This window comes from Manis javanica, chromosome 12 (genome assembly GCF_040802235.1).
Source record: "Manis javanica isolate MJ-LG chromosome 12, MJ_LKY, whole genome shotgun sequence".
In the NCBI taxonomy this organism is placed as follows: Eukaryota; Metazoa; Chordata; class Mammalia; order Pholidota; family Manidae; genus Manis; species Manis javanica.
Genome location: NC_133167.1, coordinates 84,377,867 through 84,401,858, shown reverse-complemented (window position 1 = coordinate 84,401,858; position 23,992 = coordinate 84,377,867). Strand labels below are relative to the sequence as shown.

The following is a 23,992-nucleotide window of genomic DNA, read 5'->3' as shown; positions in this document are numbered from 1 at the left end:
CGTCCACTGAAGAACCGAGGTGGTGGGGAGGAAATCCAGTCAGCAAGACTCCCAGGCCTGAGCCAAGTGCCAGGCTTAGTGGCAGAAGGAGAAGCCTCAGGGCTCAGAGCCGAAACTGGTTTAGAACGACTCTGCAGTCAGCTGAGCCAGGAGGAGCCAGGGGCAAGGCCGGGTTAAGGGCCCGAGGGCAGCCTGACTCGCCCTGATTACTTGCTCTACATCAGAGTGATCCTGCCTCTGAGAAATTCCATCCGCTGCTTCTGACAGGCCCACCTAGGACAGGTGTTCACAGAACTTGAACAGCTCTTCATGGAGTGCCAGCCCTCACTGCAGGAGGTGCTCCCCAGACCAGGGGAGGAGAAGGCCGGATCCCTCCCACAGAGCCTTGCAAAGGGAAAGTAAGAGGGGCAAACAGCTAAGGAGAACGCACACCTCTAACCAAGGAAGAACTGGTACAAAGCTTCCTTCTGGTCCCACACCATCAGTGCTTTCCTCTTCAGTCTCCTCTCTAGCCAAGAACTCTGGTCTAAAGGTCAGTATTTCTCATCTGGAACCATGGCTGGGGCAGCCCTTCCAAGTCCTCCCCTTCCCAGTAGCTTTCTACTTGAATGCAGCCCATTCTGAGCACTGAGCATTTCAAAAACCTGTGTGCCAGGTGCCAGGTAACACCTGCCATGGATCCAATTCCACAGGCTGTGGGCCGGTGGGGGGTTGGGGGAAGGGGAATTGAGGAACATCTGTTAAACAGATAAGTACTATCATTGAATGACAATGAACTCTTAGAAGACTTTGCAGCAGCAGGATGGGCACTGAGGATGGTGTGTCTGTCCTGATCTCCTGGAGGGGAAGGCAAATCAATTTCCTAAAGATGTATCAGTTTCTTCCTGAGAAGGTGGAGAACATACTTACAAGTTTTAGTATAGCGCGCCATCTTCTGGACTGAGTCCTACCCACCTCCCAGCCTGTTTGTGTCTGAAGACACGGGCTCTTAGTGTATCACACACTTGGGACTGGAAAAGAGAATCGCCCTTCTACCGCTTCCAGATGCTAGTTGGAGGATCGCAAAACCGTGCTTCCACTTCATTATGACCAGTGTCAGAGAAAGCAGAATTTCAAGGCTTCTGTCATAGACAAATGACTTGTGAAGAAAAACTCTACCTTTTTTTTCTTTTAAAAGTGCAGTTAGGTTTCAAGATCTGCACAGAATTGAGAACGAGAGGAGCCTGATGCTGTTCTGTATGATATTCTGTAAAGAACTATTCCCGGTGCAATTATGTTGCTTTTAGGGACACGTTTCCCCACCCCAGTAAGGATGCTGACTGTACTGTCTAAAACTAATGGCTGTTTCGGAGAGGTATGTGTGTTCATACAAGCGTGCAAGTGTGTCTCAGTATCTGCTGGACAACCAGAAATAAGTCCTCATTCGCACACCTCACAGTAGTGGGCAAGTCTAGAAGAGAGGAGTCTTGGGATGCCAGAGCTCACCCCAGGCTATGTGCTGAAGGCCCCCCGTGTGGTGTGCAGCTAGAGCGAGCATGTAAGGGCCTGAGCTGGTGGGGATTACTGCCTCCTCCTTGCGCGGGTCCTCCTGGGTGATCAAGTGGTTTGATGGATGGCATCTCTCTAAAAAGGAGGAAACAATGGCCTAGGAAGTACTCTGGAAAGTAGAACACAATTTTCTGCTCTCTCTCTGTACTACCCTCCCTATATACTTTGTACTATGGCCCAAATCAACATTCCTTACCAAAGAGTAGTGGAAAATCTTCCATTCCCCTAGTGCTTTAGAAAAGAAAATTGTTTGGGGATAGCAACAATTTCTTGTCTGTTACGCATGTCCATGTACATACAAAGTTCACCCAAATTCAACCCCCGGTGTGGCTCACCTCAACCTGATCACAGACACCGGGGAACCCGAAGATGCAGTCCAGATCCGGAACCTCCTGTAGTAGCTTACGTTTCTACCCGAGTCCACAGAGAAAAGGACCGGAAGTGGGGCTCCGCCTCGCGGCTGAGGGAAGCCCATACAGTGGTCGCGCAGGCGGAAGACAGGGGTGCAGAGCTTAGAAGGCTCCGCTCCTGTTTACGACTTTCGCACGGTGGCTGCCGCGGCTGCCGAGGTGGGTAGCGGGAAAATCCCGCGGGGGCTGTGAGGATTGGGGGATGCCGGGCGGAGGCCGCTGCCCCGATTGCGGCTCTACTGAGCTCGTGGAAGACTCGCACTATTCACAGAGCCAGCTGGTGTGCTCCGACTGCGGCTGCGTGGTCACCGAGGGCGTCCTTACTACCACCTACAGCGACGAGGGCAACCTCCGAGGTACCTGCGGCAGCCTTTCCAGGGTTTGGGTACAGCCTAGGGCGGGGGAGGGATTGACGTCAGATTCCTCTCATCTCCCGCCCTCTTCTGGTCAAGTGCAACCCTTAAAAACGGGAGAAAAAGACCTAAAGTGGACGGGTGACCTGCAGAAGGTCAGGGACTGCCATTCATCTGTTTTCCTAGCACGCAGTATGGTATCTGGCATGTGTAGTAGGCATAATAAACCTTGAAGAAATGAAACCAAGAGAGAAAGTTCCATTCTGTGTACCTAGTCTGGGCATGATGGAAGGATTGTAAATCGATTCTTTATGAATGCAAGCAGGTGGTGTTATCCCAAAGTAGTTTTTAGCACTAATTGGCAAAAACATCTTTGTTTCTTTGCTTTCCAAGTCCCTGACCAGTGCAGCCACCACCATCTGCAACCAGGAAAATTGCATGGGTTGGGTGTACAGGGGAACAGCTGAAAATTTGGAACCCTTGTAGCAACGTTAGTGCAATCCTGGTCTTCCTGAATCGTGTGTGTATTTGGAAAACCTGATGGACCTTTAGTGTACAAATATGAGGCACCTCCTGTAAATAGGGAGCTGATGCCTAATGATTTGAATTCTAGTCCTGGTTTCTGTGGTGGGAGGGCAGGGGTCTGGTGAATAAAGGCTAAAAAGTTATTTCTTGTCCATTATTTTACAGAAGTAACATATTCCCGAAGCACAGGAGAAAACGAACAAGTTAGTCGCAGCCAGCAACGAGGTGAGAATCAACCTTTTATGATATAGTGACTTTAAGGAATATTCTCCTGATGATCCAGCCCATCTTCTTGCTTTTGTTGTTTTCAAACTTTACCATGTAAGGTAGGGTAAAAGTGGATGGTAATTAAGAGTAAAGGATGGAGATGGTTCTAAGAAAGGAAACAACCCAGTCTAAGGTTGGGTTTGCTCAGGGTGTGTTTGATCGACTTCGGGAGCCCCAGATCAAACTTGTACTTGGCCCTTAATCAGACTAGCCTCCAAGAAACAGTGGGCTGACATGTGACTTCTTTCCAGAAATTTCTTTGTGCCTACAGAATGATTCACCAGTGTCACTCTTGTCATTACAGAAGGGTACATTATTTGTGCATCTGGTATCAGGTAGGTTTAGCAGAAAGTGCCAGGAGCCATACTGTAGCTCGTTTGACCCCTCTAACTCTTAGTGGGGTTTTTCCCAGGTCTCCGCAGAGTGAGAGACATCTGTCGCATTCTGCAGTTACCGTCCACATTCGAGGACACAGCAGTTGCCTACTACCAGCAGGCATACCGGCACTCTGGCATCCGTGCTGCCAGGCTGCAGAAGAAGGAGGTTTTGGTCGGGTGCTGTGTCTTAATCACCTGCCGGCAGCATAACTGGCCCCTGACCATGGGAACCATCTGCACAATGCTCTACGCAGATTTGGATGTGTTTTCTGGCACCTACATGCAGATCGTGAAGCTCCTGGGGCTGGATGTGCCATCGCTGTGCCTGGCAGACCTGGTGAAGACGTACTGTAGCAGGTACCTGCCTAGTGGGAGATGTGGGCATGGGCTGGACCCTTAGACCTGAGTCCTTTGACCTTTGGCTGTCTCTTTGACCAAAGCCTCCCTGAAAGGACTTGGGAGAAAAATCAGTTTTCCCTCCTCTGTGCCTAGTTCTAATAAAGTTGATCCCATTTTACATCTCCAGAGTGCTATCGTTTTCCAATGCCTTTGCCCTCCCTGCAGCCTAGTGGTGTAGGGAAGGTAGGAGTCAGCCTTGGCACAGGGCTGTTCGGCTGGCCACCACCCTATGCACAGCCTGCATGGCTGTGTGCTGCAGCCCTGCCCAGCGGGGTCTTCTGCAGGCGGAGCTAGGTGGGTGGGTACCAGTGAGTGACAGCACAGGTTAGAGGCTCCTCCTTTGTTGTTTTTAGGTAGATGGGTCCTTTTCTTGCTTCTGACAAATGTCGAAAGCAGAGGCTATGGGCATCAAATTGTCTTGGGTCTGAAGCTTGGTTACTTCCTAAATGGGTGACTGCGGGCAAATTTTTCAACTATAAATGCACTTAACAAGGTGTGGAGTAGATGAAAGGGGAACATTGGTAAAACCCTCAGAATAATGGCTGGTGGGAGGCAGGGCTCAACAAATCTTAGCTCCCTTCTGCTTTCTCCTGCCCTTCAGGCAGAAGTCTCACCTTCTTTTCCCAGTAGCTGTATAAACTTGCTGCCCAGCAGGCTCGAGTGTTCCCAAGGGGGTGGAATAGCTTGCATGTCTTGTGTGGCATTGAGTACAGACCCTCACTTTGGTTATTTCAGCTTCAAACTGTTCCAAGTCACCCCATCTCTGCCGGCCAAATTCGTGGAAGACAAAGAGAAAATGCTGTCACGAACATTGAAGTTGGTGGAGCTGGCCAATGAGACATGGCTGGTGACTGGGCGGCACCCTTTGCCTGTCATCACTGCAGCCGCTTTCCTGGCTTGGCAGTCGCTGCAGCCTTCAGATCGGTTGACGTGTTCCCTGGCCCGATTTTGTAAATTGGCCAATGTGGACCTGCCCTACCCCGCTTCCTCCCGCCTGCAGGAGCTGCTGGCTGTGCTGCTGCGGATGGCTGAGCAGCTGGCCTGGTTGCGGGTTCTGAGACTTGACAAACGGTCTGTAGTGAAGCACATCGGTGACCTTGTGCAGCACCGCCACATGTTGGTTCGCAAGGCCTTTCGGGATGGTCCGGCGGAGCTGGAGGCCCAGGAGAAGGAGCTTCAGGGGCAGGGATGGGATCAGGGGCAGGGACGGGGAGAAGAGGAGGTGGAGAGTAGTTCCTTAGGTTTACCTGCGGGGAAGCGACCAGCCAGCCCTGCTCTGCTCCTCCCACCCTGCATGTTGAAGCCCCCAAAGCAGATCTGTCCCACACCCCCTGTCTCCACAGTCACTGGAGATGAGAACATTTCTGATAGTGAAATAGAGCAGTATTTGCGTACCCCGCAGGAAATTAGGGCTTTTCAAAAGGCCCAAGCTGCTAGACAGGCTGCCGCGAGTGTGCCTAACCCTCCCTGATGCACACCTTGGGGAGCACCTCACCCCACTCTGACAGCAGCTTGATAAGTGGCCTGTCATACCCAGAGAAACCAGTGTATGTGAGTCCTTGGGTGGTGTTCTTGTTTAGAAGATCCAAGGGGCTGTGCAGTTAGTTGGACCCCAGGTGCTGAAGTAGAAGTCAGGAGGAATGCAGGGGTGAGTGGGTTGTAGAGAATCCCTCCCTTTGGTGCCAGAGAGGAAGTTGGCTATGTTCAACTGCTGTGGGATGCCTTTCCTCTTAGGCTCTGGGGAGAATGGCAGGCACTCTCCACCTCTGGCTTTGTCTCCTCCTGCTAGTGTGCCGCCCTCAGGAAGGACCCGGGTAGTGCAGCCTGTGCCCAGTCACGGGTTGGTGGGTTCACACGTGTGGTGTCCTGATATCCTCTGCTTCATAACAAAAGGACTGTGCGTGGACTACAGCTCAAAGGGGTTTGCAAAATTTTAATATATTAAAACAAGAGGCATCTGCTAGAAATCATTCTATTGTATAAAATCCGAGCTTTTAAGAACATGTTTTCTTTGGCACTTTTCATCCCTCCCTCCCTCTCCCCAGCATATTGCAAAAGCTCTCCAGTGCTAAGGCATCGGCAGGGTATGTAAACAGCAGCCAGCATATGTGGAATAATAATACAAAGCTTTTTTTTTCTGTCTAGTATTGTCTGTGCAGCAAGCATAAATAACAGGATCTATCCCAAGGTGTGTGGGTTTTCTCCCCTCCCGTGTCTTCCTTCGCCTTCATGATCAGGCTGGGGTGGTGTTGAGGCTGGGAGGGGCCCTGGGCCAGGCCTCATTTTCCTATTGCTCTCCACACGGCTGAGGTTCTGCTTTCATTAGGTCCTGTAGTTAAAAGGCTGGTGGTTGCTTATTAGGTTGGGGAAAATAGTGCTGGTATTTTAGGTAGGGAAGGCGCAGGCCCCAGGTGAGCTGCAGGATCTCCACCCACTGCCTCAAGGATATTTAGCTTAGGCTTCTGCTAGGCAGGAGGCTGGTTTGATGTTTGGGCAATTTCTCCCTAATACGACTGGAATGGCTCTTCCATATGGCCTCTCGGAGGCAGGGAAGTGTTCTTCCTCAACCCCTTGGTGTTGGAAGCAGAGATGGGATGTGGGTCTTAGAAGTCAACAGTAAGTCATCACCACCACCTGCAGCCTTGTTGGGGAGCCCCTCTTCAGAGCATTGTTTGTAGGACCAGGTTTAAAGTATGGTAGCTTCAGCCTGTATCTAAGCACTACTCTCTGCTTCCCTTGGATCAGCCACAGAGCCAGCTTCTCAGGTTTAGGGCCTCATCCTTGTCCTGATGTGCCACCTCCAAACCATGCTGTATGGTTTGGGTACCACTCCTGTGGGAATGGTGTCCCTAATCGTGCACCCTTTCCACCAGTCCCCCTCCCACGTAACTAGTTGATCTCCAAAGCTGCCTTTCACACCGCCCCACCTTCTCCTCTTGCATAGTTCATCTGAAAAGCAGCACCTTACTACCTCCCACCAGTCCTGGTCACCTGGCTTATCTGCTACTCTGGCACCCTAGTTAGCCCAAAACTGGGCAGGGAAGGGTTTCTAGGATCTGGGCACAGATGGCTGACTTCAGAGGGCAGTGAGGAGAAAAAACCGGTCATCTGTTTTTCTTGATAAGGCTGATGACCAGGGGGGCAGTGAGGACAGAATGGCGAGTACCTAAGGAGGAGCCCACCTAGTCTGGGCTGTGCCCATCCACTTGTCACTCAAAAGACGACCTCCCCCGCTATCCCGGACAGCTCTGATTTGACTGCCAAAGCTAGCCTGGGCTGGGGTGGAAATGCATCATGCCTATGGTCCTGGGATTGTCACTCTCCCAGAGGGATGGCCCTCTTGGCAGTGGCAGGCCTCAGCTTCTCTTTTTCCCAGCCTCCAGGCCTAAAGCCAGCCAGCCCAGGTGCAGCCCCGGGCACCCCTACCTCAAACGTGTTGACGTACCGATAGACGTCTTTGAGGGCTCCAGAGCAGCTGGGTAACAAGCCCGTGTGGCCAGCCTGTCCTAAAGCATCGCCCACCCCGCCCTAGACAGTGGTCTCACTCTTCCAGAGGCCAGTCTTCATGCAGCTGCCCCCGGCAGCCTCGGCTCCTGTAGTGCTGGTGACGTCGTCGTACTTGCCGCCCTTGGGGGCACCGTTCAGGCTGGCGGTGTTGAGCGGGTACGAGCGGCGCTTGCTCTCCCTCTCCAGCGCGCCGCCACCGCCGCCCTTGAGGTTGTCGCGGCTGGCGCAGCGGCGCTGGCCCGGCCGGCCGGCCTCGGGGGGCGGTGGCGCCGCGCTGGTGTCGCTGCCCTCCGATGGCGTGAGCATGGGCTCGCCCTCGAGCTGGAGGCCGGCGCCTGGGCTGTTGCGGCTGCTGCCCGGGTAGCTGTCGGACGGGCTGTTGTGTAGGCTGCCGCTCTCACTGGACAGCAGCTCGTGCGCCCCTGCAGCCGCACCCCCGCGCAGCGCCTTGAGCCGGTTCTTGCCGCCGGCCTCCCCGGCGCGGTGCCCTTTGGCCCGGCTCTTGTGCGCTCGGCGCCCGTGGTGCAAGTTGTTGGAGTGGCGCGGAGCCAGGCTCCCCCGGGAGCCCGTGGGCTCGGGCTCCCCTTCTCCGCGGGCCACCCCTGCCACCTCGCACCCCTGACTCTGGGCCAGCTGCAGGTTGGTGAGCTTGCAGGGGCCCAGGGGCGGTGCGTGGCCGCTGCTGCCGCTCGGGGAAGACTTGAGGGAGGGGGGCCCCTCTCCGAACACTGGGGAACCGTCCTCTGCGGCGGCGGGAACGGCCCGGGACGAGGTGTGGGAGGTCGAGGCAGGGGGGCAGCAGGCGCGCCAGGAGGCCCTCACATCCCTACGCCTTGCACAGTGATGGGCGAAGACGAAGAGGCCCAGGGCCGAGGCTGCCACTCCGTACAGACAGCTGCACACCACCCGGGGCAGCCAGCGCTGTGACACAGCCAGAGCCCCACAGGCCCACATGACCAGGTACAAGAAATGCGTGGTCACCAGCGCCCCCAGCTGGACTCCCGGAGAATAGAGTCCATCACCATTCTCTGGGGGCGCGGGCGCCAGCACGCCCGCACTCCCAGTAGCCAGAAGGGACCCTGAGTCATTCAGGCCGCTGCTCCTGAGCCGGGTGGAACTCCTCAGCTCCTCCCCTGGCTCCAGGGAGACCCTGCTGGTGTCCCCCTTTGGGCTCTGTGCCAGAGGACCCCTTAAGTGCAGCCCCGCACACACGAAATAGATCCAGGTGATCAGCAGAATCAAAGCCACTGGGATGTAGAAGGCTCCTAAGCTTGGACGCCACACCAGCCAGCAGCTGAGGGGAAATGCAGGCAGGGGGTGAGATGGAGCAGGACCGAGGAGGCCCCTAGGCAGGTGACTGGGGAGAGAGGGTCTGGGGAGTGGAGAGGCAGAGACTGGTTTGGGCAGCATGCATGGGCTTGGGCTGGGCCACAGTCACCGGCTGGGTGGGCCTGGCAGGTGCCCCTGCCTGTGAGGAAAGCATTGTGTGGGCTGACTGGGCCGGGGCAGGCAGGCAGGCAGGCAGTGGTGCTCACTAGGGGCTGTGGTCCCGGTAGTTGTGGATGTTGACTGCAGCTGTGATACCACAGATAATGAGTGGGATCCCTCCGGCGATCAAATAGAACCTGGGGAGGCATGAGGTGTGGGGTCAGAGAGACAGGGAACAAGACAGAAGGGGCTCAGAACCCTCGGCTCAGGGTTTCTCCTAATCTTTCCTCCTTAAATGCTGTCAGAATTTTTTTTTTTTTGGCTAGGGATGCAAGGCCCCTACAGGGCAGGCTTGGTAGGTCCCGAGGGCACTTGGCCAAGACTGTTCTAAGGGACAGAGGTCAGAACTGCTCTCCCTCCCCTTAAACAGTGCAGAAGTCAGGGTGCCATGCAGGTTCCAGGATCCCTGCCAGTGCCCTTTGGAGTCACTTCCTTCCCTGGCCTGGTCATGCCTGAAAAGCCCTAAGGATATACCCACTCCATGACTCTGGGCAACCCATTGCCACTTAGAGCCTTGCCTCTTCTGTCTTTGGGGTATGGTCTCCCAGGACCTCAGACCCACCCCATACCCATGCCAGGAAAATAGATATTGGTGTCCTATGCCCCCCTCTGAGGCCTCCCCACTGCAAAGCTGACCATTGGAAGCATGTACCTGAGCATGGGACGTGGAGCAGGGGGGGCAGAGTCCCCTTCCTGAGGAGGGGGTGCCCTGCAGGTGAGCTCCTTGTGGAGGACGCGGGCCTTCACACCCATCCAGAGCAGCGTGGACAGTGAGGAGTAGTGCAGAGTGATGCCCACCTGCGGGTGACGGAGGAGGCTGAGCCACCCCAGGGCCTCAGGCTGCAGAGTTCTCCCACTCACCTCTGTTCCTAGCCCCAGCTCCACCCAGATCCTCCCCAAGGCTCTGTCCCTGCTGTTAACCTCTCTACTGCCACTCCGGGATGCTCCATGATCCTGTTGTTGCTATCCGGCTTATCCCTGACCTCTCCTCCATTCCTGGTCTCTCTACTCTCCACTTTGGATGCCCATTTCCTAGTTTCTCTGCTTCTTACAACCCCCTACTCTCATGCTCTCCTCCCCCTATATGCACAAACCCCTTTCCCCCCACTGCGTCTGCCTACTCTATGCTGCCACCACTGATCTTGGAGCCCCCCGCCCTGGTCCCTTCTCCTGCTTACTGCCTGGCAGACTGTCTGGTAGTTGGTGAGTGTGATGCCTCCTGCAAAGATGGCAGAGGTCATGGCCATGTGGAAGCACAGGTTCAGCAGCATGTGCCAGCTCTTCCGGGACACACGGATGGAGCTGCCCCAGAAACAGTCTTTAATGAATGAGCCACCCAACCCAAGGGTGGGCCCACGGGGTCTCAAGGCCATTGAAAAAGCTGAAGGGGAAAGACAGGTGTTCGTGTGCATGTGTGTGCGCGCATGTGATAGAAGCTCCAGGGCAGGAAGGACTCAACCCCCAGAATGTATCTTCCAACCCCAGAACCCTTATATAGAAGGCTAGGCAAGAGCCTGGGGAAGTCACATGGACCCACTTGGGAAAGGAACACTTGCCAGTAGAGATCCCCGGCCTTCCCACCACAGTCCCCTTCCTGCAGGAGTGCCCACCTGTGGTTGAGGATGTAGGTGATGATGGTGGAGAAGAGGCAGAGCAGCAGCAGGGCCGTGCAGGGGTACACGACGGGGTGCAGCCCCGCCCAGGAGCCGCCCACCTCCCTGGGGAAGGCACTCAGCTCCTGGAAAGAGCAGGAAGAGAAAGCATGTATCAGGAAGGCAGCCAAGGCCACCCCATGGAGTCCTGGCCGGTCCCCCAGCCCTGGTCAGCTTTAGTCCTCAGCTTTGGCCTTAAGTCTACCCAGGTGGGCAAAGAGGTAGGTGCCCCAACATATACTCTTAGGAAGTGGGTCTTAGGTAGTGTGACAATCTACTGCCGGCCTTCCCCTCAACCCCCATCTTGGTATACTGGGGACTGAAAATCAGAGATGAGGAAAGAAGGGGAAGGTCCTGTCTGGAATACAGCCACATGCCTGCTCAGGATCTGAGAAAGGGGGGTGTAAAACGTGGAGAGGAGGGGGACCAGAAAGGAGAGATGGTCCCAGATTTTTTTTCTACTTTAACAATCTGGGCCTCAGGGAGCCTGGATGTGAAGATGTGGCTAGATGGTCCCAGTTCCATCTTTCTCCATTTGGAAATGGAAGCAGGACCTCCAAAAGTGTAGGGGGACATTTCCCCATGAGTCCTGGCAGCCAGGAGGCCCGACCAGGCTGCTGTCATGTCTGTATTTCTCTGTGGCCCCAGGTGATCAGAGTACTAACCCCTTCCTAGCACACATTCCTTGTCCCTGTCATCCTACCCCTGGCCCCACTACACTCACCATGAGCACGGCCACATTGCCCAAGTGCTGGCAGTGCAGGGAGCTGACATTGGGCTGGCTGGAGCGCAGCTGGCAGCCCTCAGAGCTCCAGCCCCCAGGTCCCCCTGCACCCTCCTGACTCCACCAAGCTGCCACAGGTTCTGCCCCCTCCGCCCAGTGCCGCAGAGAAACAGCCACTGGCTCCGTCAGGTTTCCCACGCCACAGCCACCTACAGGGAGAGGAAAACCCACATAAGGCCGTCTCTGGAACTAAGTGTCAGCAAAAGAGCAACAGGCAAAGCCTGCATTGGACCCTGGGTAGGGCGTGCACTGGGCTTGGGGGATATAGTGAGCTGCCAGGCAGGGGCTGTGCCCTCCAGGTTGTTGGGCTAAACAGGGAGACACAGGGATGTATCCATGTAAAAGTGCTGGGAGTGCCATATGAGTAGCCATGGCATGCCCAGAAGGAGAGGACTCCGGGGCTGGCGTCAGGGACGAGAAGGTAGGTCACGGTGAGGAAGCAAAAGCCCAGGTGGAGGGGATTCAGGAGGGCACCCCAGGGAGGGAAAGTTGGCCAGGTGAGGAAGGTGGGACTGAGGGAGGGAGGCCAAGGTAGGTCGAGGATTTATGCCTATAGTTCTTTTGAAATCTGACAAATCTGGGATGTAAATTCCAATGCCTTCCGGAGCCTTTGCCCCTCCAATCCGTTCCTTTACAGGATGTGTGTGTCCCCCATGCTCCTTGGAAATGATGAGGAGCCCCTATCCTGTCACCTCCACCGGGGCGTTAGGGGGCGCTGTGGGCGAGGGCGGGATCCCGCGCAGACGGGAGTTCAGCCCCTTACTGGTTCCTGCAAAGATGACGGGGGTGGCCACGCCGCGCCTCTTGCCCGGCCCCGGTGCTCCGGGGCGGGAGGTGTTGCCGTGGCTGCGGAAGAGGCGGCCGTTGCGGAAGACGAGCAGCTGCAGAGTGCAGTCTGGGGGCGCTGGGGGAGCCAGGGCAGCCGGAAGGGACGAGAACAGGCTGGGTGGCAGCTGGATGGAGGCCAGGGCCACGCTGTTCTGGGGGGACAGAGGAGTTCCTCAGAGACGCCGGGGGTCCCCTAGAACTGTCTTCCAGCCGCCTCCTCTCGTCCCACCCTCCCCTTCTCTGGGCTCTGCCTATCTCACACAACCCGCCCCCACCAGGCACGTGCACCAGGGTACCCTCTCTCAGCGTCCTCCTGCCCCGGTGCCCACCTTGATGTGGAAGGCTGACAGGGAGATGCTGGGCCTCCCAGTCGTGCAGCGGAAGCGGAGCTGCTGATCTGCCAGGAGCTCAGGCTCAGGCGGGGGATTCTGGCCGGAGCCGCCGGGCCTAGCGCCCAGCGCACCTGCCTCCCTCCTCTGGAAGGCTGTGCAGGTCAGCCCCACGTAGCTGTGCGGCTTGATGAGGTAGGCCTCCAATGCCACATTCCTTGAGTTCTAGGGACAGGGAACTTGTCACCCCCTAACCTGACATATGACAGCCTTCTCTTGGCACAGTCCCGCTCTGCCGATCTGTGCCCTGTCTTCTCAAGGCCTGGCAGGGCCATGCCCACCAGTGTCCCAACCCTGGGCACAGCACCTTCTGCCTGCTAAGGCCCTTCCTCCCACTCACCTGTACCTTGTTCTTGCTCACCTCTTAACCCAAACCAGTTCTGCTGCCCCAGCTAAGCTGGAGAGCAGTCCATGTCCCACCTCCTTATAGCTCCCCGAGTGCCTAGCACATCTGGCCCCTGGGAGATGCTCTTAGTTGCCCTAGTTGGTCACTGTTTACAACCCAGCACTGGAAATGCCACCCTCCTCTCAGAGAATAGAAATGTCCGTATCCTCGTCCCATCATAGTGCTGCCGACAATCCCTCCTCCCGCTCTTTCCACCCCTCTTACCCGCTCCTGTCTGTTTCCATCAGGCTAGCCCTGCAACCTGGGTCCCAGCATGAAGGCTTGCATAACTTCTCGGTACCGCTGGCCTCCCTCCCCTTTGCACTGCCCCTGACGACCGGAACTGGATTCCACATGCCCCAGAAGCTGTCTTGCACGGTGCTCTTGCTAGCTGGGTGCATGGCAGATGCATACTTGGAGGACTCGGGGCCTTGCTCAAGAGAAGCTTTTCCCTCCTGCATGATGAGGACTGACCCCATTTGACTCTAAGTTCCCTCCCAGGGCCAGGCCCCCGAGGACCCCTTCCTAGCTGACCCACATTACCACAGAGATGTGCTGGGCATGGGAGCTGAGGGCAGCCCCCCCGATGCGCTCCAGGGCCCCCACAATGCCACTGCAGGCCTTGTCCTCACGCTGGGCCAGCCACAGCAGATGCTCGTCCACCAGCATGAGGTTGCTGGCCATGTCCACCATCACCTCCACCAGCTGGGGGGATGGGGTAGTCACTGAGGGCAGGAGTTGGGGGCAGAGGCTTGAGCACATTGGGTGGGGGTTCCAGGGGCCTAGAGGCCTGGTGGAATCTCACCTCTTTGATCTGGTCGACATAACCCAAAAATTTCTGGATCATCTGAGCCACATAAATTACATCCATCATGTCTGAGAAGCTGGCAGCCTCGGCTGTGTACACTCGCAGCTGGTGGGCCAGGGTCAGTGCGTTGGAGGCATTGATGGGCATCTGGGGGTTTGGGGGGAAGAAAGGGGACCATCCAGTCTTGCTCCTTCTCCAGAAACTGGCCCTAGGGGGCCCCCTCCTCTGCCCAGGCACACATAGCCCACCAGCTGGGACCAGTCAAGACAGGAGGTGCCTATAGGGGATGAATTCATCATAAATCAAGGCTGCCCACTTCTAGTGCCTCTGGGCCAATGGTAATGAGATGACCTCACACCGTCCTTGTTCCCCCCTAAGGCTGCCCTTGCTGTGTGGTGGCTGAAGACGCTTGGCATGGCCCACGCTTCCCTAGTGTGGCCTTGGCAGGCCTGGATGCCCTGGAAGAAGGAAAGCTGGAGAAGAGCAGAGCCCCTCACTGCGCAGCTCCAGGCCCTGGGGGTCCAGCAGGCTTCTCCCCTCCGGATTCCTCAGGACCAGAGCTCACAGCATGTTCCCTGCCCCTCTCCTTTCCTGGCCTCACCAGCACGAAGGTGTAGAGCACCCGGGTGATGTCGTTGGTGTACAGACAGTGGGAGTAGTCCCCCGGCTCCCAGCGGCCAGCTCGGTCACACCGGCGGGAGGCACGGGTGCCCGGGGCACCCCCGCTCAGGGGCACAGAGGTGAAGGGGTACTGCAGGCAGGACTGGTAGGCCGTGATGCCAGCCAGAGTTCGAGGCCACCTGGGGGCAGAGGTGAGAACTGCCCATGACCCAGGCTCCTGGGGCAAGGCTCCCTCCCCTGCCCTGAGAACTGCGTCCAGACCCCCTGGGACCTGGGGAATAGATGCAGAAGAGGGGGCTTGGCCTGGCCTTCAAGGGGTTCCCAGCTCCACCTTTTTTCTAACTCTGGATGGCGCTGTCCCTGGTGCTATGGGCATGTGGAGTCCTGACTTCCAGTCACAGCCTTTCTGGTCCTCAGTGTTCTCAGCTGTACAGTGGGAAGAATACCTGCTCTGCCTAACTGAGGCCATCGGGATATTTGTAAGGTTGAAGGCACTGGGGGGAGGGGGGAGCACGTCGGACACTTATGACGTGCCAAAGTCCCGGGCTGCTGTGCCTTAGGCTAGCCAATCCTCGCGCCGCTGTAAATCTAAGCTCTGCCTCCCCCTACCTTCTTTAAAAACTCGCTGCCTGTCTACTTTCGCGTGACTTCCCGGCCTGTGACAGCCAGGCCTTTGAACCTCGCCCGGGGCATTCAAATAAATTACCTGGCCCTTTGTTGCCTCTCTTTGCCTGCTTATTTCGGCTAGAATTTATCTTATAATATTAAAATGTGATATTTGTCGGTGGGAGAGCTTTGTAAACTATTAAAAGGAAGCAAAAAAAAAGCCTTTTGTTTTTCAAAGCACTTCAGGATAATGATTTCATACAGAGATAAGGTCTCTTTAAATACAACGGAAGAACTTGGAGATGGGTGACAAAACGAAGTGGTTTTCTCCATTTTAGTGTGTGGGGAACCCCTGGCGCCCTGCGGTCTCAGATGCAGAAGCGGGGGCGGGGGCGGGGCGGCGGGGGCTGGGGACGGGGGCGCGGTCTCCGCGGCGGCGGGCAGAGCACACCTGAAGTCCCCGCGGTTGTTGGCCACGCGCTCGGCGGGGCAGTAGGAGGCCGAGGTCTCCAGCACCACGATCTCCACCTTCTGGCTGGCGTTGCCCTGCACGGTGGACACGGAGCACTCCCATTCGCCGGAGGCCCACACGCCGATGTGGGACAGGGTCAGCTCGCTGCGGGCGGGCGGGCGGAGCGCGGCTCGCTGAGGTGCCCTCGGGCGGCCCCCTCGCTCCGCGCCGGCCCCCCAGGCGCCCTGCCCTAGGCCGGGCGGGGTGAGCTGCAGGCTCCTGGTCTTTGAGCGAGTGAGGGATACAAGTACAGACGCCTTAATTCTGACTGGCCTTGAGATACTGCTTCCTGAGCTTCAACTTCCCCATCTGTGTCATGGAGATAATGCCTCTCTTGCAGGTCTACTCGAGGGATTAAGTCCAGTAACACAGGTGAGAGCTGCTAATACAGCGCATCCTCACTAACGAAATGTCAGATATAGTTTTTTTCTATGAGGCATTTAATTTCTACCCCTAATCCAGGCCATTTGTGCTTCAGTCCTGAATTTCCATAAGCCCCCCGCCCCACACGAACAAACGCCCAGGGACATGTCTGGGCACAGCTCCTTCGGGGGGTGGCGAGATGGCGTGGGCAGAGCAGGGGCAGCTGGGGGACAGAACCTCTACCTGGTGATGAAGGTGCAGTCATGGATGAGGCTCTCGGCCAGAAGCACGCCTGCCTGCTCGTCGCCCTCCACGGGCGTCCGGTCGTGGTACCAGCGGATGCGGGTGTCGTTGCCTAGGTAGCTGGCGGAGCACTGGAAGGGCAACCGGTCACCCTGGAACACCACTTGGCGGAGCGAGGGGATGAGGTGGTGCGTGTGCAGCTCCAGGGCCCCCTCTGTGGGGAGACAACAGGAGCATGAGCATCCCGTGGGGGGCGGGGGGAAGCAGAGGCAGGAGAAGGCCTCCAGAGCTAAGAGCACAGGAGGGGAGAGGTTTTGGACAAACAAACACAAGTGCTCCTTTCCACAGCACCCTTGTCACCCCAAGAGTTAAGAGACATGAACACATAAAGCACCAGCTGTCCCAAAGCCAGTTTTGAAAAGCCAATGTGGGACCATCCCCGGCGGGATCTGAGGGGAAGGATGCCCGGAGAACATGCCCCCCACCCAGTGGCGCGTTAGCAGAGAGAGCCTTGAGCCAGCAGGGTCCCTCAGGAGGGAATCCGGGCCAGGTGGGGTCCTCAGCGGGTGCACGATGCGGGTTTGCTCACCGCAGCGCAGCTGGGCCTCCTGGAGGCCACTCAGGGCCTGGGCGTGCAGGGCTTTGGGGTAGGCACAGAGCGTACGCTCAGACAGCTGCAGGGAGTGGTTCCGGGCCCAGGACAACAGCCAGCGCAGGCGGCAGTCACACGTCAGGAACTCGGTGCCCAGGTCCCTGCAGAGTGGGCAGAGGGTCCTCGGAGTAGAGCCGGGGGTGTGTGGGCTCACAGGGCAGGGATGGAGCCCCAGGGAAAGACTGAGGCTGGACACCAGTATGTGTGCACCACCAGAGGCCTGGCAGTTGTGGCAGAGCAAGTATGGTGGAGTGACAGCCGCTCAGACGGCTGGCTGTGGTGGCTACCATGCTTATGTGTCTGCCCCTGGGCAGAGGAAGGCAGCAGAGGTCCGAGACCTTGGGCTGGGAGAAGGTACTCACACAGCCTGCAGGACTGGCAGCTCATCAAAGACTCCTGGCTGCAGACTGGAGAAGATGTTTCCAGATATGTTTCTGCAGGGGGCAGGGAACAGTGAACCAGGATCTTAGAGTTTCCCTGAGCCAGAGTGGGGTGCGAGAAAGGAGAATGCAGGGGCCTGTGAGGTTGGGTGGGCCTTCTCCCCACCAAGCCCTCCCTGGGGGAGCCCTCTCTTCCCACTTCCCCACCCCACTCACAGCCGGACAAGCCTGGGGAGGCCCTGGAAGGTCTCAGGGGCGAGACAGCCAATCCGGTTGTTGGAGAGATCTCTAGAGAGACACACAGCCTCAGCACACTGATCGGCTGTGAGGGACACGCGTGCGTGGGAAGTGGGATGAAAAGGAAGGGGTTGAGCTGACAACGTGCCCTTGTCTGTCCCCAGAGACAGGCTGTGTGGGAGGGGGCAGCATGGCTGAGCAGGAGGGCTGGCTGCTCGTGGGATCACGGCTCTCCCCAGTGCTGAGGAGCGGGGACATGCCACTCACAGGCGCTTCAGCTCGCCCAGGCCCAGAAAAGCACCCGGCTGCACTGTGCTGATGACATTGTTCCTCAGGTCCCTGTGGGAGGCAAGAAGGACCCTCACACCTGGGCCGCTTGGGGCCACAGGCTCCCTGGAGGTAGGAGGCCTCCTTGTCACCAGAAGTGCGGGGAACAAGATTTCCCTGTAAACCAGGACTTGGTTCAGCGCTGGTTGGGAGGTGGGAGGAAGGACCCATCCCTTGCACAGGTCTCCTCAGGCTCGGCTACACCAGCAGTGCTGGTTGGGGAGGATGGAGAAGCCAGGGTGGGATGGGAAGGGCCTCGGATGAGGGAGGAGCAGGAGGCCCCACGTTGCTCCTCCAAGCTGCCCTGCCTAGCTCATGGGGCTGCTATGACAGCCATTTGAAAATGGGTGTTGCAGCCTTTTGTAAATTGCTATGCAAAGGCAAACTTCTGCAGCCTGGCATTGGGAGGTATTTTATGGCTGTTCTGTCCTTGTGAGGAAGCAGGTCATGCAGCCGGTTGGTGACCGCATGGATGCTGACCTGGGTCTCCCACCCTAGGCAGGGCTGTGAATCCCCTGGCACACCCCTCATTTGCAGGCTTGCTCGTGGTACTCTGCCACCATCCCTCAGGCTCTCCAAGGGGCCCATGGAGGCACCACCTCCCTCTGGGCTGAGCTCCAGCAGGCCCTAGACAGGATGGAAGGTGGTGGTGCCCCCCAGGGCTCCATGAGGCTAAGGGCGGCCCACCCAGAGGGGCAAATTCTGTCCCAGGGTCTGGCAGCTCAAATTCAACCATGTGGCCAGAGTACGGCTGGCAGTGGCTGGGACAGGGCTGAAGGGACAGTCCTGCCACTGGAGACCCATTGGAGCCCAGCTGGCCCCAGCCCAACACTGACCTTGGCAGCCCTCTGGGTCCACTGAGGACTGAGGGAGTACTTGTGCCCTGGCCTTCCTCCCCAGCCGCCATCCTCCGGGTGGGCGCAGCCACGGGGAGGTGTCCGGACAAGCAACCGGCCACTCACCCATCTACTCGAGGACCACCCGGATCCTTCCTGAACCAAAGCAGAACAGGCTTAAGCCTTACAGAGCAACTTACCAGGAGGCCTCACTGCTCACCCGCCTCCTGTCCAGAGCCCTGGGGGGCTGTACCCCACTGCTTGCCCCCTGTGTTCCAACTTTCTCTCTGCTCCCACGCCAGCTCCCGGGAAATTATGAGGTAGAGGACCATGGTGGGGGGTTGCTGGATAAGCAACCAGTCAAAAGGGCTTGTTGGCAGGAAGGAGACTGACAGGTGTATCTGGGATCTACCTTTCTTCCAAGGCCTTGGCAGGGGGCCCTGGGATCTGCCTGCCCAGGGGCTGCTCTGGATTATGGGCAGGAGGGGGTTAACTGGGCCAACTCCCTGCTGGGGCAAGAGGAAATCGGTGTCCAGGATGGGAGGTGCTCTCCCACCAGGGGACCTGTTTTCCCACTGACAGTCCTAGTTGGGGACATAAACACCCAGATAGAGAGAGAGAAGTGAAGCACCCCGCTTGCAGCCAGAGGTCCTCATACCTCTGCGACCTCTCATACCAAGGACATGGCTGGCCTTCATAACCCTGAGTCCTCTTGAGAAAGAAGGGAAAGCCACCAGAAGGGACCGGCTTTCTAGAGAAGAGGTAGCTTCCATACCCAGGCATGCTAGGAAGTGTCCCAGAGCTCTGTGCACACAGGGAGTGTGCACATATCCGAAACGCTGGGAGGAGGCTGGATGTGGAGGGGATGAGCACTCGCCTGCCCAGGGCTGCCCTTCCTGCCTACACCCCCCTTCTGCTGCCCAGACTCCTGCCCTCACGGCCCCCCCTCCAGTTCTGTTCCAGCATGTGCCCCGTGGCCCCTGTTGGGGTCTGGCCATTCTCAGGGCTCTGTCTCCCACCCCCATGCGGGGGACGGGCAGAGGGAAACACATTCCTCATTGTGTCACTTCCCTTCATGGGCTGCCAAGGGGCTGAGGCCGCAGCCCCCCTGCCCTTCCCTCTCCGCTCACTTGTGTTTATTCTCATTTCCTCCCAGGCCCCCCTTGAGCACCCCCACCCTGCCTGCCCCACTGATGCTCTGCAGATGGGAGCAAGGAGGCCTGCTCGGCCCCAGCCCCTTCCTGCCCTGGATTTCCTGCAGCCCAGAGCCGGGGCCTTCTGAGTGGGGAGCATTCACCAATCACTGGCATTCTTTCCCCTTTGCCTTGTGCCCACGGAGTGGCTTCAGGGGTGACCAAGCCAGGCCCTTGAGTGCCCTTGGCCCAGACTCACCAGTCCTGGGACCTTCCTGAGGGCACAGGTCAGAGGCTGCACACTGGGCTGAGCTCTGACAGCTTGATGGGGCCTGGCCAGCGGGCTGGTAATGCATCCTGGTCCCTAAGGTGGGGAAGCAGCCCTGGGTCTGTACCCTCCCTGGAGGTAGGAGAACATGCTGCCAGACCCTGCAAGGCTCCTATAGGTTGGTGTTTCTGCACCTATCTTGCTTAGCTCCTCCTTTTGAAAATCCAGTGACAGCTATGACTCGTGCCTCAGAAAGATGCCCTACCCCCAGCATTGTGCATGCGACTCCAGAGGTTTGTGGAAACCCAGTTCTGGGCTGTCTGATCTGAGCCCTTCATTTCTTAGGTGGGGTCACGAGGATTCGCAGAGGTTTCTATAGCAGTAGAATCCCCCAGCCCCTCTCGCTTCCACAGAGCCCAGGCCCTGGAACCTGGGAAAGATGCAGTGTGTATGGATGGACCTCTGCTCCCCACTTCGCAGCCCAACCCAGACTGGGCTCCCTGGACTCTAGGCACCCCCCTGTATCTATGTCAATATGGCAGAGAAGGACCCCCATGGCAGAAGTCAGGAGGAGGGGGTTCCTGGGAGCAAATCACACCCTGTCCCCTTCCTGGGAAGGCAGAGGCTCAGGAAGCTGAGCATGTAAGAGCGAGTGTGTGAGCACAAGCAATGAAAGAGAAAACTGATAAGCTGGACTTAATAAAAACGCAAAATGTTTTCAAGGACACCATCAAGAAAGTGAAAGATAACCTGTGGGATGAGAGAAAATATTTGCAAATCATGTATCTGAGAAGGGACTTCTATCCAGAATATATAAACCCTTACAGCTCAAGAATAAAAAGACAACACGGCCGAACAAATATGTAAAGGATTTGAACAGACGTTTCTTCCAGGAAGATACACAGATGACCAGTGAATGCCTGAAAAGATGCTCAACACCGTCAGTCATGAGGAAAATGCAAATCAAAACCACAGCGAGATACCACTTTATAACCCACTAAGGTGGCTACAGTCAGACAGACAAGAGCAAATATTGATGAGGATGTGGAGGAATTGGAACCCTTAAACGTATTGGTAGGACTGTAAAATGGTGCAGCCATTTTGGGAAACAGTGTGGGAGTTAGAATGACCATATGACCCAGCAATTCCATCCCTAGGTATGTATATCCAAAGAGAAGTGAACATCCATCCACACAAAAAAACCTGCGCAGGTATGTTCATGGCCATGTTACTCATCATAAACCAAAAAGTGGGAACATCCCAAGTATCTATCAACTGATAGTAAATAAACAAAATGTGCTATATTCCCACAAGGAAATATTACCAGGACGGAAAAAGGAATGAAGGGCGGGTACATGCTATGTATGGATGGACCTTTGGAAACATTATTCTAAGTGAAAGGATCCAATTACAAGAGATTACAGATTGTTATGATCCCATTTCTATGAAATGTCCAGAATAGGCAAATCTATAGAGACAGAAAGATTAGTGGTTGCTGGGGGCTGGGGAGTAGTGGGTGGAGGATTGGGAGTGGCTAATGATTCAAGGTTTCTTTGCTGGATGATGAAATTGTTCTAAAATTAGATTATGGTGAGGACTGCACACTGTGTCAAAATACTAAAGGCCACTGCATCGCACACTTTAAACCGGTGAGCGTCATGGTATGTGAATGCCATCTCACTAAAGCTGTTGACAGTGTGTGGGTTTGTATGACAGACTGTGGGTTTGTATGACAGACTGTGCATGTGTGTGTGCGTGTGTGAGCTGTGCCACATTCGGGCAGGGTGGGGCAGCTGAACGTGGGCTCCCACTGGCCCCAACAGACCTCCCTGCTTGTGGGTTTGAAAACCAAATTATAGGTTCAGAGGCCGCAAAGCAGCTCTCCCTGGGCACTCTAGGACTTCCAGGGTTCATTAGAAAGCAGGGGCCGGCTACAGTGGGTTGTGGGAGGTATAGAGGTTGTCTAGGGGAAGAGGGGGGAAGGTTCTGGTGGTGGAAGGCAACCCAAGATGGTCCTGGCCTCCCTCCCACCTCCAGGCCCTGGGCCCCTCTTATCTCTGATAGTACCAGCAGGTATTTATTGAGCACATACACTGTGCCAGGCACTGGGGCTGCAATTGCAATAGGCCCGTCCCCGGTCCCCAAACCCAGAAGCCTCTCTCCCAGGCCCTCTGCTGCGCCAGAGCCTGCAGGCCGCCTGTCTGCCTCATTCCTCCCCAGCGCTGTGGGGATGGGGAGGGGGGCAGAGCCCTTACCCTCGGCCCCGCCCACAGATTAATGGAAACCACCTGGCGGGTGAGCCGCACTCCATCCTCCGGCCCCCACTTGCCGACGTTCCCATGAGCATCTGCTTCTAATGAGTGCCCCAGCACTGCTGCATACCAGCCCCCGGGGCTCATTAATCTCATTAGGCAATGACAAATCATCCTGGGGCTGACCAGGCTCCCCTCCCCAGGCCTTTTCCCCAGGCTCGCTAGCCCCTGGGGTGAGGGGGTGTGTTCACACAGACCCAGGTGCCTGCATGCACACCCAGTCTCTCTCCTTTGGCCCCTCGGGGGGCTCTCTATCCTGTGGCCAGCCTGGTCCCCTGTCAGTGGGCGTCTTGCTGGCTGGGGCACGCTTGGAGCCCTGGAACAGGTCTCCTGGTGGCTCCCTGTTGAATGTGAGTGGTGCAGGATCTGGGCAGAGATGCGAGGGACCAGAGGAATGACCATCCTCGAGCACTTTCCGCACGCACGTTTCAGCTCCAAGACTGCCTGCCCAAGGGGGGAGCTCCGCATACATCTCACACAGTGAGGGTTGGCCAATATAATCTTGCAACCTGCAACTCTTCCGAGGAGAAGCAAACAGGAAGGGCCATTTTCTGAAAGCCCACACTGTCCCAGGCTCTGTTCCTAGATGAACTCATTTATCCCCATGACAATCTGTCAGGGAGTCAGGCATTGCACCATTTTCCAGTTGAGAAACTGAGGCCTGGCAGGTTCCCAGAAAATAAAGGACAAGGGCAGGATTCAATTCCAGGCCTCGTTTCCCTCCAGAGTGGAGTTCTGTGCTCTTTCATCGCCTGCCACTTATTGCAGAAGTCTTTCCTCTGGGCAAACAAATGGTCTTGTCTATGCTGAGGGGTGGCAGGACAAGGACAGGAGGGCTCAGAGACAGAGCCTGGAACCTCTGGGCGCCTCTACACCCACCTTGGCTTGGCCATGAACCACCTGTCCACAGGTTTTCCTGTCCATCCTGCCTGGCTTCCCTGTCATCACCCCTACCCAAGCCTCTCTGGAGTGTGGGTCATCCCATGGGGTCATCTCAGGCACATTCCTGCTTGGCACGCTGTGTCCCGTCCCCAGCCTTAATGCCCTGCCGAACAGGGACCATGCACATGTCCTCCACACACACATTCATTCATTCCTAGGACCAGAGGGGTGCTCAACACTTTCTGGAGCAGCCCGAACCTACCATCTCGGCTATCAGAGGAGGCCCCAACCCTCCCCCGGGACTGGAGGCTCATGTTGAGCAGCCATGGACTCAGCTGCCCAAGCTGAGACGTCTGAGCCTCACAGGACAGAGAGACCAGTGTTTGCTGGCACCAACTGCTCTCCAGGCCCAGGCGTCTCTTCTGTAATGAATAGGCCCACAGTTAAGGGGTCATCTGGTCCACTGGTTCCTGACCCCGGATGAGCATAAGAATCGGCTGCATACCTTGTAAAGAATTCCCAGGCCCCTTCCGAACGATGAATTGGCATCACTGGGAGTAGGGCAGGGCTCTCTCTCCTTCCCCAGATAGTGGGATGGCAGTGGGGATGATTAGTTTTATGTGTCTGCTTCCCCACCCTGTAATTTAATCAGACTCTAATCCAGGTGTTGCTGGGAAGGTATTTTGTAGATGCAGTTATGTGCAGAAAATGGAAGTTTCTATGGCCAAGATCCTCACGTGAACCAAAACTACTCGATCGTGTAAATACTAGGCTACTGCTTCCACACCTGTAGGCGATAAGCTATTACTGACTGAGTCACTATACAAAGAGGTCTGCCCAGTGTGGAAGCAGAGAGAAGGGGGGATTACAGACCTGAAGACTGCTCTATGTAGACATAATT

General features: G+C 56.6%; 2 protein-coding genes across 5 annotated transcripts in view; one reads left to right on the top strand and one right to left on the bottom strand.

The window, feature by feature from the left end:
• Positions 1-2,009: 2,009 nt before the first annotated feature.
• Positions 2,010-6,023, top strand: BRF2 (BRF2 general transcription factor IIIB subunit). Its single transcript, XM_017674016.3, has 4 exons — positions 2,010-2,314; positions 3,002-3,061; positions 3,516-3,837; positions 4,615-6,023. Exons 1-4 carry the CDS (start codon positions 2,161-2,163, stop codon positions 5,348-5,350), a joined length of 1,272 nt encoding a protein of 423 aa, XP_017529505.1. The 5' UTR covers positions 2,010-2,160; the 3' UTR covers positions 5,351-6,023.
• Positions 6,024-6,188: 165 nt separating this feature from the next.
• The window catches only part of ADGRA2 (adhesion G protein-coupled receptor A2), a 33,166-nt gene continuing 15,362 nt past the window's right edge, over positions 6,189-23,992 (bottom strand). For 2 of the 4 annotated variants that reach the window (XM_017674009.3, XM_073218919.1), the window contains 17 exons: positions 17,601-17,672; positions 17,313-17,384; positions 17,079-17,150; positions 16,654-16,817; positions 16,065-16,278; positions 15,399-15,563; positions 14,322-14,520; positions 13,718-13,867; positions 13,456-13,617; positions 12,468-12,692; positions 12,074-12,290; positions 11,251-11,459; positions 10,485-10,612; positions 10,053-10,176; positions 9,527-9,672; positions 8,922-9,011; positions 6,189-8,680 (listed from right to left, as the gene is read on the bottom strand). In XM_017674009.3, the coding sequence (XP_017529498.3) occupies positions 7,408-8,680; positions 8,922-9,011; positions 9,527-9,672; positions 10,053-10,176; positions 10,485-10,612; positions 11,251-11,459; positions 12,074-12,290; positions 12,468-12,692; positions 13,456-13,617; positions 13,718-13,867; positions 14,322-14,520; positions 15,399-15,563; positions 16,065-16,278; positions 16,654-16,817; positions 17,079-17,150; positions 17,313-17,384; positions 17,601-17,672 (3,682 nt within the window). In that variant the 3' untranslated portion in view covers positions 6,189-7,407. The remainder of the gene's footprint in view (positions 8,681-8,921; positions 9,012-9,526; positions 9,673-10,052; positions 10,177-10,484; positions 10,613-11,250; positions 11,460-12,073; positions 12,291-12,467; positions 12,693-13,455; positions 13,618-13,717; positions 13,868-14,321; positions 14,521-15,398; positions 15,564-16,064; positions 16,279-16,653; positions 16,818-17,078; positions 17,151-17,312; positions 17,385-17,600; positions 17,673-23,992) is intronic. The other 2 variants (XM_037003745.2, XM_037003746.2) reach the window with 2 other exon arrangements.

Bases quoted from the DNA above. Each gene is read 5' to 3' on its own strand.
- BRF2 (XM_017674016.3), top strand. From the start codon at position 2,161: ATGCCGGGCGGAGGCCGCTGCCCCGATTGCGGCTCTACTGAGCTCGTG. The intron at 2,315-3,001 runs GTACCTGCGGCA...ATTATTTTACAG, and splicing joins CGACGAGGGCAACCTCCGAG to AAGTAACATATTCCCGAAGC. The intron at 3,838-4,614 runs GTACCTGCCTAG...TGGTTATTTCAG, and splicing joins GTGAAGACGTACTGTAGCAG to CTTCAAACTGTTCCAAGTCA.